A 16,431-nucleotide genomic window follows, 5' to 3' on the forward strand; every position below is an offset into this window, starting at 1 on the left:
GGCGGCACGTGAGATGCACGTGTCTATATTCTTCGTATATAGACTCGACTGGAAGCTGGAAAGGGGTAGTCGTCGGGGGAGAACGGAGTGTCGAAGGAAGCTGTCGCCGGCTAACGTGATTCAAGTGCAAGGGGGGAGAGAGAGAGAGAGAGATGAGAGAATGAGGAGGAGTGGTGGTTATTGATGGAATCGACGAGTAGTAGTTCCCTTTGCGGCGGCGGCGGAGGAGGCGGCGGCGGAGGGAGGTCGAAGGGGCGGATATGGGAGTTCCAGAGGGACATGATCGCCGGGGCGGTGATGGGAGGAGCGATTCATACTGTGGTGGCCCCGATCGAGCGGGCCAAGTTGCTGCTCCAGACGCAGGAGAGCAACGTCGCCCTCCTCGGCCGTGGCCGCCGCTTCCGGGGTATGATCGATTGCATCGCGCGCACCGTCCGTGAGGAGGGCGTCCTCTCTCTGTGGCGTGGAAATGGGACCGGCGTCATCCGATACTACCCCTCGGTCGCTCTCAACTTCTCCCTCAAGGTATTCGCGTCTAAACTCTGCGTCCTTTTTCTTTGAATCGTCCATTTTCGGGCCTTTGAAAATCGGCTCTTTTGGTCTAAAATTTATTTCTTTTAGCACTATTTCTCTGCTCTCTGCTGTTCTTTTTCTTCCAATCACGTGTTTGGGTGGTCGATTCCAAAGAAACGAATCGATTCCAATGGTATGCTTAGTTTGATTTTGTCACTTCCAAGCAACCTTGATGAAAGGAATGAGTGAGTCTAATGCTTTCTCTCGTATTTTTTTGGGGAATCGGTGCTGATTCTTGGCAATCACCAATGCTAATGCGCTGCTATCGGTAATTCTATTCTTAAATCAGGATGTAAGGGATGTATGATGCTGATGCTTAATCACATGATGCCAGCGAATTGAAAAAACAAGATGAATTCTGCATCGCAAGTGAACTCTTGGACGTGCTGTTGTCACTAGTGCATGCCACGGAATTAGGTTCAGAAACTCTGGAGTTGATAAATCATGTAGACTGGAATCATGTGAAACTGAAGCAGTGTTGGAGACATTAGGGGTTAACTTGTTGCTATTGAAATGGGTTGCAAGTGAACTCGTGGATGGAGTCAGGTTCAATAATTCTGGAGTAGATAAATCATGTAGACTGGAATCATGTGAAACTGAATCAGTGTTGGAGACATTAGGGTATAACTTGTTGCTATTGAAATGGGTTAACTGGTGGGGTTTGGAATAAATGAAGGATTGAAGGAATGGTATCTAATCTTCTAGCAAAATGCTGGCTGTATTCTACTAGATTAGTATGACCAGGAATTGCTATTACCTGGAGAAAACATCTGAGCAGCCATGGTCTTCAATCTTTGGGCTAAGGGTGGTAAATAGAGTGTTTGAAAGTGCACGCTCACTACTTACTGGGTATTTGTAACACACATGCATGGCTCACAGGGAGAATACATGCTACCCTTGTTAGACCATTCTTTAGAAAATAATGGTTCCTAAAATAGCATGAATTGTACAGCTGGAACAGCTTCACTAGGTGTTTGTTAAATGTTTGATACAATGATTAGGGCATCATATCCTTTAACTTGTGGAATATAGTAAATTAGTTTTTACACAAGCCATTTGATATAGTAGTTCTTTAGGCACATCCACATACTTTGTCGTTTGTTTGATGACCAATTGCTACCTTACATATGTAGCTCTGCCTACCAAGTACCAATGACACAACTTATTTTTTAGAGTAATAGTATTTGTTAGTTTGGAAGAATTCATCCTACCTTGGTTATGCCATTCTTTAGAAAATACTGATTCCCATAAATAATATGAATTTGTACAGCCAGAGCAGCTTCACTCGGTGTTTGTTAAATGTATAATGTACACATTAGGGCATCATATCCTCTGACTTTATAATATGGTAAATTAGTTTCTACACCAAATGCATTTGATATTGTATTCTGATTCTTCTTTAGGCGCATCCACACATACTTTATTATTTGCTGGGTGATCCACTGCTACCTCACATTTTTAGCTATGTCTACTAAAGGCACAATGTAATTTTTTTACAACAATATTATTTGTGGCATTGGTTTCACAGGAGACATTATGGGCATCCATAATTGCACCATCATCCTCTTATCATGATGAATTATCTTAACTGTACTTTCCAGATATCTCTTCTTTGTGCGCATCTAATTTGTTCTTCTCAATTGCATACGAAATTTGAATGCAAGAGCAGAGAACACATTAATTTTAACTTTTTTGGTCAGTTTTGTCTCACGTTATAGATATTTCAATCTTGGTGTTTATACTACTTTACTCAATTGCAAAATACACAAAAACACAGTAATACATTGATCCACCACCAATCTGTTTTGCATTTCCAAATACATACGAGAGAAAAAAAGTTATGTTAATATTGTTATTTATTAAGTAATTACTCTAATATATGTACTCTTTGCTCTGAAGTCTATCTTATTATACTAAAGAGGAATGTTGGAAATTGTTTTTGTGCAATGGTAGTGAAGGCATGGGGGTCTTCCTTTGACTAAGACTTGGCTATGGGAAGATATCAATTCACTCTTTCAGTGTTCAATTTGGTTAGGTTGTCTGTCAAGACATTAGACAATTGCACATATTAGGAAGTAATGGAAAGGCTCTTAAAAGCTTGAGAAGAAATGGTAGCTGAAATATTGGGTGAACTGTACACTGTGTTTAAGAAATCAGATTCACCTCTGCATTCCTCAGGCATTTTAAAGTTACCTCATTGCAAAACACTATTAGCTTATCTGATTAGGAGATGAAAATCAGATAGCTTTCGTTAGTATGGTTTTCATGATAAATTAGGTCATAGTTTCATTTGCAACGAAAAGGCAAAGTGTAGATGACAAAGAGGTGTGGACTACTGTATACTAAAAGAAAATTCTGATTCTCCTGTATTAAAAAAGTGATTTCTTTGTACAAATTTTATTATGAATGATATTTTAATAACAACAGAAAAAATAAATAACTGACATGTAGTTTATATCATTTTAAAAGATATTGGATCTAAGTTTGCAGCATTTCTAATGCATATTGAATACTTACTCTCAAATACTGGTCTTGTGCTTGCAAGGCTTTTTAAGCCTTCTGACACCCAGGAGTGCTAGATACCTCCTGTTCTTATTTTTCTAATTGTAAGAACTAGTTATAAGGTTTGGTTGGTATCCTACCCAAGCCAATGGTACAAATTATGAAAAATGGTTTCTTTCAAAAGTAATTCAGTTTCAAGGACACTAATCTATACATGTGAGAAATGTTCAGCTTTACGATATCCATGGAACTGAATCTTTTATTTTGTCACTATCATTAGATACAACCATTTTTACTTGCTGTTCCAAAGTTAGATTTGTCATCAGTCCTTCAAATAAGTGAATAATGTTGTCCTTTTTTTAACTCTCTTTGCCAAAATTATATCTTTTTGTGTCAAAGTTTGTGTTCCTGTACTTTGCATAAATTCTCTCCTTTAGATGCTCGATGGTTTTGTTCCTCAAAGCTTTTCTCTGTATTACTCTTGCAGGATCTCTATAGGACCATATTGAACAGAGGAAAAACAGATCACTTGTCTGTTGCAGCTGCCAACTTCATGGCAGGGGCTGCAGCAGGTTGCACAACTTTGGTGATCATCTATCCGCTGGACATAGCCCATACCCGCCTCGCCGCCGACATCGGCAGGACGGAAGCTCGCCAATTCAGAGGCATCAGCCATTTCCTTCATACTGTCTACAAGAAAGACGGCATTCAAGGCATCTACCGAGGGCTGCCGGCGTCAATCCATGGAATGGTCGTCCACCGCGGACTATATTTCGGTGGATTCGACACGGCTAAAGACCTCCTCCTCGCAGACGACTCCCCCTTGTGGAAGCGTTGGGTGGCCGCTCAAGTTGTGACGACATTCGCCAGCTTGACATCGTATCCACTAGATACCGTTCGAAGGCGGATGATGATGCAATCCGGCCTCGAGAAGCCGATGTACCATGGCACGCTGGATTGTTGGAGGAAGATTTATAAGCTCGAGGGTCCGAGATCATTCTATCGCGGCGCAGTATCTAACATGTTTAGGAGTACAGGAGCAGCTGCTATATTGGTTTTGTATGACGAGGTGAAGAAGTTAATGAGATGGGGTGGTTTTTGACAAGGATAACTTTTTAAGTCATTTTTTCGATACACAAAATTGATGGTCACAACAATATCAAAATGAGAATGCATTTCTTTTTTCTTTCATCATGATCGATTATAATTTCTCAATTTATCTTATAGTCATCAAATCGATCATGTAAAATCAATTTTTCAATTTACTTTCTTATTAAAAAAAATTTCAGTTAGTCGCATTGACTCAATCCCTAGAGGTGATTATTCGGTCTCACAAAAGTTTTCCATCAATCCAAAAGAAAATTTCTATAAATACGCCGTAATTGAGGATCGACCTAGATGCTCAGCATCCTTTGATTGCGATCCTCATTTAAAAAAAATTTCTGTAAATACGTCGTAACTGAGGATCGAATCGCGAGTGTCTGGGTGACACCCGAATGTCCTACCGCGGCACCATGGCTCCGGAGACCATTCAATTTACTTTTTTATAGATAGTTATAAGATCGCTGACGACAGATTCTATTTTTTATAAAAAAGAATTTATCTATTTTTCTCTTTTATTCTTGTATTATGGATTAGAATGCAACGGTAAAATACTTTCGTAGTTAAATCTTTAACATTCTTAGGTTTTTAAAGTTATTTTACCTTTTTGCCCCCCTTCGTCCAGATTTAAATAAACTGAACCAGCGAGTTGGAGAGAGGGATCCAACGCGTGTTCCTCTCTCTCTCTCTCCCTATCGACGGAGATTACAGATCGAGGTCCTTCCACGGCGGCGTGATGCAGCTCGAGGTCTACAGAGGCCGCCCGTCGACGACCGCGCCTGCTCCTCCTCCGCCTCCGCCCTCCTCCGACTTCAGGAGCTACAGCGCCTCCTACGCTTACTCCCACGCGGGCCCTAAGGAGTTGAAGGGCAACCCCGAGTTCGGCCCCTCCTCCTCCAGCCGGGGAGGCTGGGTCTTCAGCGATCCCGAGTTCCAGCGCAAGCGCCGGATCGCCGGCTACAAGGCCTACGCCGTCGAGGGCAAGGTCAAGGGTTCCCTGCGCCGGAGCTTCCGCTGGCTCAAGGATAAGTACTTCCGGGTGGTCTACGGCTGGTAGTGGCCAGGTATGCTCGATTCCTCAGCCAGATCGGTTCTCGTAAAAAAGATCGGAACATACTTTTTACTGGCCGATCTGATCTGCCAAAACTTTGTCTCGAGGTCTATGAAAATGGTTGTCGACTCGACATTGGTATCTAATAGTTTGAAATGTGTTGTTGCTTATCAACTCTGGTGGATTTCAAATCAAATATTGAGTCCTAAATCCTAATTAATCCTTGATTCTTTCAGCTGCTGTCTTCTATGGTCTAAAGAACTTGTTGAATCTGAATCAAGAAATTTTGTTTGTTTCAGCCCCTTCCACAAATGCCAACTTAGATAAGCACTAGATGTTGGCTAGTATATTAACTAGACTCGAACCCTGGACCCTGATGCTGTTCTCTAGTCTCAGTCAAACATTATTGTGCTTAGTACTGCACTGCTTGCACTATTATTTGTTTGTGTTGCTCAATGGAAGAGCTGTTGAAAAGCCAAAAACTACATAGACAAATAGGTAAATCATCACTATGGGCTTTAGTTGAGAGCAGGTGAACATAGTTAAAGCATAAACCAGATGTTACTTCTGCTAAATTTTTTCAACTTTTGTTAGACTAAGTCCTTCACATCAGCTATATGGAACTACTCTAACGTGTTGTCTAATTATTCAATAATGACAGGTCATGGACAGGATTATTGCATATCATAGAAATTCTGTTGTTTAGAGGGGTGGCATGAACAACAACAACCTGTATTGTTAGTGTTTTGTGGTTGTAATTTGGAGAGAGGCCTGTGCTAGATCAGCAGAGATGTCTGAATGTGATTTGTCATCCAGTATCAGAGCAGCTGAGCTGCTAATTAATTATCATTGTTGTGGAGATGGTGATGACATTTATTCTCCATATATTTTTGTCTTCTATTGATCTATTTATAATATATTTATCTATAGGACTCTTTATCTAAGATTTGGAATATTTTGGACTGCTAATTAAAACTTTCATGTTTGTGAAGTTGGTGATGGCATATAGACAAGTGATAGCTGCCATGGGCCAGTTTTTGCCAGACATTATACATGTGAAAGTGCAGGAATATAAATGGATCCAAAGTGCTCCAGAGTCCCAAAGAAGTGTTTAAGGCAGACTGAATCCACATGAGTTCATGAGCCACATGGTGCAAGAAGGAAGATGACTGGAAGGTATCTGGGAGAGATTTGCCATCTGAAACCAATCCTATATGGAATTACTACCTCAAATATTAACTCCCAAGCCAACCAAAGCACCCAGCAATTCTAGTGTACCAAGCCTAAGCCGCAATCTATCACCGCAAAAGGTACTTCCTAACCCAATTTTTTCTAGCCGGCTACGCTAAACCGAGGTCCGAGTTAGATCAAAACAACATTGTCGTTATCATGTTTTTCTTTTAGGATACCAATTAGCTTTTGCATGCTTTAGTAACCTACCCAACATCCACAGAAAATGAATACAAGTAGACTGATTGATGAAAATAACCATTTCTTTCAATCTCAGAGCTAAATAAACTTCTACCAGTGATTTCTGAAATGGAAAGATCAGTGAACTGGACAGGATAGATATGTTAAATCCAGCAAATTGGCTGTTCCCTTATGCTTTTAGAGCACAGGTTAGCAAGAACAAACTTATGCTGATTTAGCAAGTATAACAGCATAGTGACACAAAAGAAGGATTAGAAAAACATATAATCAGGTTCAAATCACATCACTGATTGTCATTGCAAACATAGACAAGAACCATATTCATCCTAACACATACACCTAGCAAATGATCAAGCAACACAGCAAAAAGATGGACAAAAATGAAACGGCAATTACCTGTCGGACTTCCAGCATGCTCCTCGGAGACTACAGAAGAACAAGCCCGAGTTCTGAAGGTGTCAAAGCATTCCTAATTCTATAGTTGTATAAATAGTAATGAAGCTGCCCATCACCAGGCCCAAACTTCAGCTCCTTCAGAAAGGTCTCATTGTCCATGACATCCAGAGCATTGAACACATCATAATCCTTCTGCTTCGCCACAATCAGAGCATCATTCATCAGCTGGAGCAGCGAGGATTTCGTGGCCACGTTGTAGTAAGAGTAGGCAGCCTTCAACACTGAGTAATTCTGGTTATTCAGAATCGAAGAAGGAAGTGTATAGAAGCTACAGAAATCTGTAACCTCATGGGTCTCCGGGCTCTCGACCACGAAACTGTCGATCACATTCTCGACAGGCAGAAGCCAATGCTCCACATCATTGTCGTCGAAATCCGGCGCGACGACAAACTGACTCAAGTATCCTCTCAGCAGCCGGGTGACCGCCGGAACATCACGAAGCTCCATCTTCCTGAACCCCGGGATCGCAGTTGCCTCAGGAAGCTTGTAGAGCTTGATCGTCCTGCTCATGGTCATGCGAGCTCCAAGGCGAGAGAAGCCGACATCGATCAGTTTTTTGGGATTCAGCGAGCGATGCCAGTAGCGGCAGGTCGTGATGGGAGTCGGCAGGACTACCCCCGCTGTATAGGCTGCCTGCCAGATGTTCTCCAGATGAACCCGCCTGGTGACCTCCTTGATCATCACCGGCGCGAGCCGCTTCGATCTCAGCTTCTTGTGGACGCACAGGAAGTTGACCTCGGCCATCCGGATGACCTCATCTCGCACGCGGATCCTGGCAGGTACGCCGGTGATGAAGGCGACGAGCTTCTTGGAGGCCTTCACGCGGACGCCGATGTGCCAGGCCTTGAAGTAGCCCGGCGGGCGGAGCGCCCACTGGAGGAACTCCTTGGAGTAATTGAAGCGGAACATGTTCTCGTCGTCCTCGACGTAGTTGTTGCTCAGGAGAGTGTAGACCTCGATGCAGGTGCGGTCGTCGTCCACATCGCAGGTGGTCCACTCGTACAACGCGGGGAGGTTGTACGGCTCCTGCTTGACGGCGGAAACCGGCGTCGGATGCTCGATGGGGCCTTCCGGGAGGCTGGCGTCGCTGGCGTCCTTGAATTGCCCCACCGGTTGCGTCTCCCAGAAGCGGTGCTGCTTGCTGCCCATGGATAGCGCCTGCTGGATCCTGCGGGCCAAATCGATGTCCATCCCGCCCCCAGCCGCCGCCGCCGCAGCGGTCGACGACTCCGCCGCAGCGGTCGGATCCGAGTTGAGGATTTGTTCGTCGCCGGGGGAGGAGCCGCCGTCGCCGACCACCATCGCGGAGACTAGAGACGAACACGACCGAGATCGGAAAGCGGATCAGCGAGGAGAGGATCGAGGGCTACCTCTGTGGATCAGTAGATCTCCATGGCAGGGGCGGATCGAAGAGGTGGGTAGATTAGGGTTTGGCGATGGAATCGGAGAGGCTGAGGGTGGAGAAAGCGAGGAACTTTATTCGTCGTCGTTCCCAATTATTAATTCGATTGGTAGCAGATAGATCGGATCGGATTAAATAGCAGCTATCGTAACGGTTAGAGGGGATGGTAACGATGGGCCATTCTCATAGTGGCCTGTTAATGGGCCATTCTCATAATGGGCTCTTAATGGGCTATTGCCACAAGTTTCATGTGCTCTCCAAATATGCCCTTGAAGTATAATTAAGTTAGTTATGATGGGGCTGATTTACTGAAATGGACAAGAATTGAATCTCGATGAAGTTGAGACAATGCCCTTGATATAACTATAACTGTCAAACGGGTCAATCCAGGACGGAACAGACCAATCCACTAAAAACCATTATATGGCGGGGCGGGACGAGACGGGTCGATCCACCAACTTGGCAGATTGAGAAATCTCCAACTCAACTCAACCCAAGGCGGATTGTGAGTTAGGCGAGTCAATCAACAGGTCTGTCAAAAAATAAAAAATATTAAAAATTTTAAATTTGAATTATAGTTTAAATTGATTAAGTTGAAATTTTTAAATTTAAATTATAATTTAGATGGATCAAACTTACTAATTTGTTAAGTTTTCTATTTTAATTTTAAACTTTAAAATAAATTAATAAACTTTCTCAACCCGCGGAGTCAATCCACACATGTTGCGGGCCTAGGCAGATCAATCCATCTGAATTCATCTTAAAATAGGTTGATAAAATTTTAACTCAATCCACCTAAATTGCTTGGTGGGACGGATCAATTCGACGGACCCAATCCAAATTGACGGCTATAGATGTAACGCTACCGAATAATTACTACACATTATAGCTGCAACTCAACTAATATACAATTATAATTAAATTTTAAAATCTTGAATTCTAAATTCTTAACATTATTATATTAAAATATTCTTTACCAACGTGATTAAAATTATTTAAATTTTATCAAAATTATTTTAAAACAGTTATAAAAGTTATTAAATAATTACTATAATACTATAAGAATATTATATTAACACATTATAACAATAATAAAATAGCTTTTACATGTAATAATAATTAATCGTAACGACTAAATAGCATTAAAAATAAAAAATAACATTATAATAACTACTTAGATAACTTCTACACATTATCACATCTATTAATTTTATACTTACAATTGGTGCTCTTTATTTTAGTTATCATCAAAAGGGCTGGATTCCTTTAAAATATATACTTTTCATAACATATCTTCCACTTGGCCACTACGTTCAAAGTTACATGCAAATAACAAATTTGAGTACATAGTTCACTATGACAAGGCAACTAGAATTTTTACACCACCCTGGACTAAGGGATCATCTAGATGCATACAATTCTCCAGCCATTCTGCAATATATTCACAACGCATTGCCGGAGAAGATAGCCAACGACTTCACTGAATCTAGTCGCATTCGACTTTCACCAGCCTCTTCGGTGCAACACACTCGCAGAGCTAGCAAAAAAGCTAAGCAACTTCAATATCAACTTATGTACAACTATTAGCACAATGGCACCTACTCATGGCCACTTGGATACCAGCTTATGTACAACTATTAACACAATGGTGCCTGTTCTTGGCCACTTCATGCACTAAAACCCATGTGGAGAGAACTCCAGGGGTTGGTGGGGATGCTATTGCAAGCTTGTGCAGAGATTTCTGTCATTGTCTCGCCGCTGACACCTGCGTTGCAGATGTTTGCTAGAGCGCGCATATGTTTCATCCCGTACTGAGAGAGAGATCCACAATGCTTTTCAAAAGTTCTTACCTGAATCAATTTGTAAATCAGAGGGGAGGAAAGATCAATTCTAATGTATTCTATCAGCTGACTGATACACTAGTTGTTTTTCTTAGTAAGGAACTAATTTGCAAGTCTAGATTCTGGATTGTATCAACAACTAGATCACCACAAAAATTAAGCAGAACCGTAAGGTTTCACATTAAGAATATGACCAATGATAAAAGGTAGATCGAAAATGGGATAGTTCAATAGTCATTGTCATTGCAACTATGAGCCAGAAGCTATCCATTTTTTCATTCAAGTGAAAAATCAAGCTCAAATTAAAATTGCTTAAAAAATAGCTGAAAGGAAAACTCACCATCGACTTGAGGCAGGACCAATCATCCACTAAAGGTTGGCCTGCAGGCCGAACAGTTTTGAGCATTTCTGAGCCTTGCTTGGAACCAAACAGCAAATTCCCAATGAGCTCTACACTATTATCTACATGTAACCGATGAGACATTACTTCAAGCAACTCCTTGTGGGCATCAAGCTTCTGAGAAGAGCCTAAAGGTGCTCTTTGATACTACGTAGAAAGGAACGATGATTAGTCGTAAACAACCAAAGAAACAATACGCAGACAGTCCTAAAGCATTAAAATTAACAAGTGAAAAATGAGTGTGCAGTCAAGGCCAACCTTATGCCAAAAATAAACTAGATCTGCGTCTCGTTGGTTAACGACAGCCCTTGGGAATGACAATGAATTGCCCTCGACAAAAGTGGTATTGTCATTGGCAGGATTGGAGCCCACATATAAGAACAGGTTTTGCACATTGAGATCTAGATCTCCATATTGCATGACATGTGAACCATAATTATATGTACCATCAACTGCAGTCCTGATTTTAACCTGTAAACATGTAAGAAGAAGAATGTCAGACTGGAAAGGACATAAACAACTATCATGATACAAGGAAATTATGTTCTGAATACTTACAAGTTGATACTGCTGTTTCAATGTTTCAGTCCGTAAATTGTGTATATCACTGTACATGCAGGCAAAAAACAGCTTAGAACTAGTCTGTACTCACTTTCTTATACTATGTTAAACCCAAATGAGCTAACAATCATTCCTTTTTTTTTTTATAGTTTTGATGGTTCCTGTCTAGATGTATTCAATACATATAAACTATAGATCACAAGTTCAAATTGAACACTGATGAGGTGAGGGTCATTCCTATCTTAGTTTTTACAGTCCCTGTCAAGATGTTACTACTTTCATATTAGATAAAATTACATGTAACTTATAATTAGATGATTTGTATAGAGAGAGTAAGTGCTCCAATACAAGAAAAGCATGAATAAGGATCAATGAAAACAAGCCAGAAAGGATAATTTAGCTACACTGTTGTGAGAGAGAGAGAGTATGTTCAATAGACACATGGAAAGGGATGAGTTAATACAAACTTAACAAAGAAATTATGTAAAATTTAATATCTTGAGAAAATAGTTATTACAAATAGTTTCAATATGAACAGCATAACACTAAAACAGAGACATTAAAAAGAACTAATGAATACAACTAGACAAAGAAACCATAAAAATTAATATTTCAAGGAAATAAAAGATCACAAATGCTTTTCGTACGAAATCATGTATTATGTTCACTCAACTTTTAAGTGTGAGGTATACAATCTAAATTCCTTAGATGGATAGAGGCAAACAAATGTTTTAAATCTTTGTTATTGCAGCAAAACCCTATTCACAGATCTACCAATAATTCGTTCTTGATGAAATTATGTAGTTCTGTCACCTGTCCTCCATCCAAGAGATACTATACAAGTCTCCCAAGCAGGTGAAGAATTCTAACGGAGGCCCTGGGTACTCTCCAGGGCAATAAGTTCCCCAACTACTCTCATAGGAATTTGATGCTGTTGTTGCATAAATATTTATGTCTTCTGGGAGAAGTCCCTCAAAAATACTTCCTGATTCACATGCTTCAAGATAAAATACCTGTAATAACAAAGCAAAAAAGATTGTAAATGTTGGACTTCTATCAATCTAAATGATGTAGTAAGCTTACCATGCTCTTGTAAGTTCCCATAGCATGCTTTTTCTTTAACGCATTGTTCAAATCGTCACTGTACAAGTAAGGATAGGTGGGCATCCCTGCATAATTTCATGACAGAGTGAAAACAGAATGTAATGGTTTCAGCATTATCATTTCTACTAGCAAACATGATGGACCAACAAAATCTAACTAAGATAGTTGTTCCCTCATAATATTATTTGAAGCCTTACAAGATTATTTTTGTATCCACTTAAAACAGGTTATTGGCTCATATACAACTACACAACGAGCTGAGCCTATCATATCCTTTAAACATGAGATTAAGAGAAGAAAAGATATATTCAAATATGTAATGACATGAGAGTGGTTAGGGAAGTACTCACCAAGAACCCCAGGCCCACCATGATCAGAGTAGAATATGAAAATATGATCATTTGGACCACTATCAACTACTTTCCCACTACCTCCAGTAAGAGCAGTTTTATTTCCAAGGAGAACAGCCAAGAAGTTGTTCACATTAACATCATGTCCAACATAATCCTACAAGGAGTTATCTGTAAACTGAGACAAATAACCTCGTTGACTAATAAATTTTGAGAATGAATTATGGCATAAATGGAACCTTTGGAACTCCAGCATACACATCTCCACCTTCCGGATGATTAATTATGATCCCAGGTCTAGGATTTTCCCCGTTGTATGAAATGTCATCGTACATAAAAACTATAATATTTTCATCTTTTAGTCCACCATTCTTCATTATTTGATATGCATGACAAATATCTGCCTGAATTCATGTTTTCCATAAGATGTGTTAGATTCATGAAGAACTGTGACAGTTATCTAGAAGGTCAGACTACTAATTCTTAGAACAATTTCTTCAAATTTCTTCTTACAAAGAAAGGTATTTTGGAATTAAAAATTCTCCTGCAAAACAAATGGCATAGACCGTATATGCAAGAAATTAGATTTAAAATATCAGAATCTATGTTATAGAATTTCACCGAACTGGAAACTTAGAATGAATAAAATTTAAGGCTTTTCCAGTTTGTTAATCATCAGTTAAAGGAAATCCTTTGGTTTAATTTAGCTGTATTTTTGCTAGTGGACAAATGTATCATTGCTGATTTCGGTGAGAATTAATTTGTCTTGGTAGACTTCATTCACAACTCCCTTAATGCTGGTTGTTAATGATCCATCCTACCTTCCCTCCTTTTCGTTCCCATTATATCTGTTTATCTTACTGACTAACTATCATTTTCCACTGCTTTGGTCCCATTCCAAGGGGCCATACGCATTGGTCTATGTAAATTAATTTTATTTAGAGAAAAAAATTCATTGTGCCCCATTCTCATAGTTTATTATTATTGTTTTTTAAATGTCATCCACACTTTGATTTTTTTTTTTACTCCTTAGACATTGAAATTGTTGTCGAAGTATCCCCTTCTCCAATAACTTGCAAAGCTAATAATCATATGTATTGCACATGATAGGATATACTGGATTTATAAATCGGTTTGGTATGGAATTTTCATCAAGATAAACTTTTTGGGGTAAAAAGAATTTTTATGTCTTTCTAGTGGTGTTAACAAAGTCTAGATTTTTGGACTACAAGCTGAATCAGTAAAATTTTTCATCAAAATAACCTTTCTAGGCATAGCAAATCTAGATATACATCTCTAATGGTGTTGGCAAACTTAAAAGTGGCCCAAACATTTAATTTTGTTGACCAATTTTTAGACCGCAAGCTGATTTTAAAGTCTGGATGGATTTTAGGCACTGCAGAAGAGGACACTTTTCGATAAGGTTTCAAAAAGGCAAGTAAACGTAAACGAGGACAAAATGAAAATTTCTCTTTATTTTATAATCCATCGCTTATCCCAGTTAATTTACTTTCAAATCCATGTAAAACAAAACCCATTGATGATTCCGAGAAGCCAATCAGGTTGGACTGAAAAATCCAGAACCAGTCATTCCTAAAGCCAAAGGATATGAAAAGGACTGAGAAGTTGACCTACATCACGAGATTACGAACAGTGTTAACTATTAGCCAGACCTAATAAATAAACAAAGATTCACGATTCCTGCATCTGGCCTGTCACAACACTAAAGAAAACTTGCCCGAACACGAACGATTAAGATTGATAAGAATGGCCGAAGTACAAAAAAGGTAAAAATACCCAACAGAAAATCAAATCGACCATGATCTTGTAAATTACAAAATCGTTTGAGAACATATAAATTAACCTTATGACTATCCTAGCAAGCTGCAAAAACCCTTTTGAAAGGGAAGAAATATCATTCTACGAGAAAAATCAAGTTCCGAAATAAAGTATCACAGGTCGAACAAAAAGGAAACAAATTTTGAACATCGAACTAAATCGACAAACTTTTCGTGAATAAACAATAACATAATAATAGCCAAGCAGAGATGAAGAAGATCGGCGGAGGAAACACACACACACACACACCTGATGTCGGTAGTTGTAGAAGCCTTTGGATCCGGCGATGAGTACGGCCCACCGGGTGCCAACGGCGTCGTCGCCGCCTCCGCTGCTAGCCCTCGCGCCATCGAACCAGTCCGACGGTAATCGGATGGGATTCCGACCCCCGTCGGCAAGCAGCAGCGAGAGGAGGAGGGAAGCAGCGACGATCGCGCCGGCGAGGAAGCGATCCATCGCAGGCAGCGGAGGAGGAATAAAGTGGAGAAGCCAAAGGCGAGGTCAACTTTTTATAGCCGGGAATCTCCGCTCGAATCACAGCCGTTCATGGCGAGAGTGCAATGGACGGTGGATAACCCATCTAGAAACGATCTTGAGATAACATAGAACCGCGGAGCAACTTTAAGGTATCCTGTGCCACATCATCTTTAAATTATTCTCATTATTTAAAGATGTGATTAATATAAAATGTTTTGGAAGTTAAATGTTTAATTAATAGTTTTATCAATATCGCAAGCCATATATACATATAAATTGACATTATTCATAATCTTATTAACGTAGTTAAATGAAGAATGAATAATATTAATTAGTTAGTGGTAAATATTGAAATTTTTATAATATAATAAGCAAAAGTTTTTTTTATTTTAAAAATAAAAAAAATAAAAATCAGATTGACTTATCGGTTGGCTCAATCTATGGAAATGAAAAAGTCAACTAAATAGCGGCCCTTGATTGTCATACAAAGTGAGGACCACATGAAACGATAAGATCCAATTTGAGTGAATCCTACAAAATGCGAATCTTGCACGCAACGCATAGATTCTCAATCGGTGGGGCCCTTGATTGTCATACAAATATTTCATTTTTATATTTGCATTGTAATAATTCGGGCATTTTCCCCGGGGCACTTTTGGATTTCGGAATTTCTTTCATATTTTTCGAAGGGTGTATTCTTCCCCTCAAAATATCTTGTTTCTTTAAAAAAATTTAAAAATTTAATCCGTATGGCACGCGGCTAGACCAAGCGGATGTCTTGGTCGGGCGCAAAGCGGTCCAACGATCATGTGACCTAGCTAAGCGGGCAAGTGGTTGTCTAGTCGTGTAGGGTGAACGCTCAATCGGTCGACGGATCAATTTTTTTTTAATAAAAAGGGTATTTTGAAGGAAAAAAATATACCTTTAAAAAAAATATGAAAGAAATTATGAAATCCAAAAGTGCCCCGCGGGAAATTACAATGCAAAAATAAAAATAAAATATTTGTATGATAATCAAGGGCCCCACCGATTGAGAATCCATGGATTGCGTGCCAGATTCGCATTTGTAATTGATTAATTAAGATTCCTTTTGCTCTATTTATTTATATATTTTAATTGAATTAAAATTTTCGGTGTTTGAGTTCATAATTATCTGTAATTTTATAATTTCCACGAGAAGCGTGATAATCTAGAAGTTTTTAAAAAATTATAAGTTGTTATCAATATTATAATATTTTTATCATAATTAATTAATTAATTATTTTAAATAAATAGTTTGATCAAAATTATTATAATAGTACTGAAATAAAAATATTTTTAAGATATAAAAGATCTTTTAATAT

General features: G+C 39.4%; 4 protein-coding genes across 4 annotated transcripts; 2 read left to right on the plus strand and 2 right to left on the minus strand.

Moving 5' to 3' along the window:
* Positions 1-84: 84 nt before the first annotated feature.
* On the plus strand, positions 85-4,269 carry LOC141831179 (putative ADP,ATP carrier protein At5g56450). Its single transcript, XM_074718597.1, has 2 exons — positions 85-525; positions 3,563-4,269. Exons 1-2 carry the CDS (start codon positions 184-186, stop codon positions 4,175-4,177), a joined length of 957 nt encoding a protein of 318 aa, XP_074574698.1. The 5' UTR covers positions 85-183; the 3' UTR covers positions 4,178-4,269.
* A 580-nt stretch (positions 4,270-4,849) lies between these two features.
* Positions 4,850-6,090, plus strand: LOC141831172 (uncharacterized). Its single transcript, XM_074718588.1, has 2 exons — positions 4,850-5,240; positions 5,889-6,090. The coding sequence occupies exon 1, from the start codon at positions 4,913-4,915 to the stop codon at positions 5,231-5,233; it is 321 nt and encodes a 106-aa protein (XP_074574689.1). The 5' UTR covers positions 4,850-4,912; the 3' UTR covers positions 5,234-5,240; positions 5,889-6,090.
* Positions 6,091-6,893: 803 nt separating this feature from the next.
* On the minus strand, positions 6,894-8,597 carry LOC141831170 (glycylpeptide N-tetradecanoyltransferase 1-like). The gene has a single exon (XM_074718587.1). It carries the CDS (start codon positions 8,414-8,416, stop codon positions 7,085-7,087), a length of 1,332 nt encoding a protein of 443 aa, XP_074574688.1. The 5' UTR covers positions 8,417-8,597; the 3' UTR covers positions 6,894-7,084.
* Positions 8,598-9,773: 1,176 nt separating this feature from the next.
* LOC141831169 (vacuolar-processing enzyme-like) lies at positions 9,774-15,073 on the minus strand. The gene is made up of 9 exons (XM_074718586.1): positions 14,861-15,073; positions 13,012-13,176; positions 12,773-12,929; positions 12,402-12,487; positions 12,132-12,331; positions 11,316-11,364; positions 11,016-11,228; positions 10,698-10,904; positions 9,774-10,366 (listed from the first exon to the last, which is right to left on the minus strand). Exons 1-9 carry the CDS (start codon positions 15,065-15,067, stop codon positions 10,184-10,186), a joined length of 1,467 nt encoding a protein of 488 aa, XP_074574687.1. The 5' UTR covers positions 15,068-15,073; the 3' UTR covers positions 9,774-10,183.
* Between the last annotated feature and the right edge of the window lie 1,358 nt (positions 15,074-16,431).

Source organism: Curcuma longa, chromosome 6 (genome assembly GCF_044706935.1).
Source record: "Curcuma longa cultivar G26 ecotype Majalengka, Jawa Barat chromosome 6, ITB_CL_G26_1.1, whole genome shotgun sequence".
Taxonomy (NCBI): Eukaryota; Viridiplantae; Streptophyta; class Magnoliopsida; order Zingiberales; family Zingiberaceae; genus Curcuma; species Curcuma longa.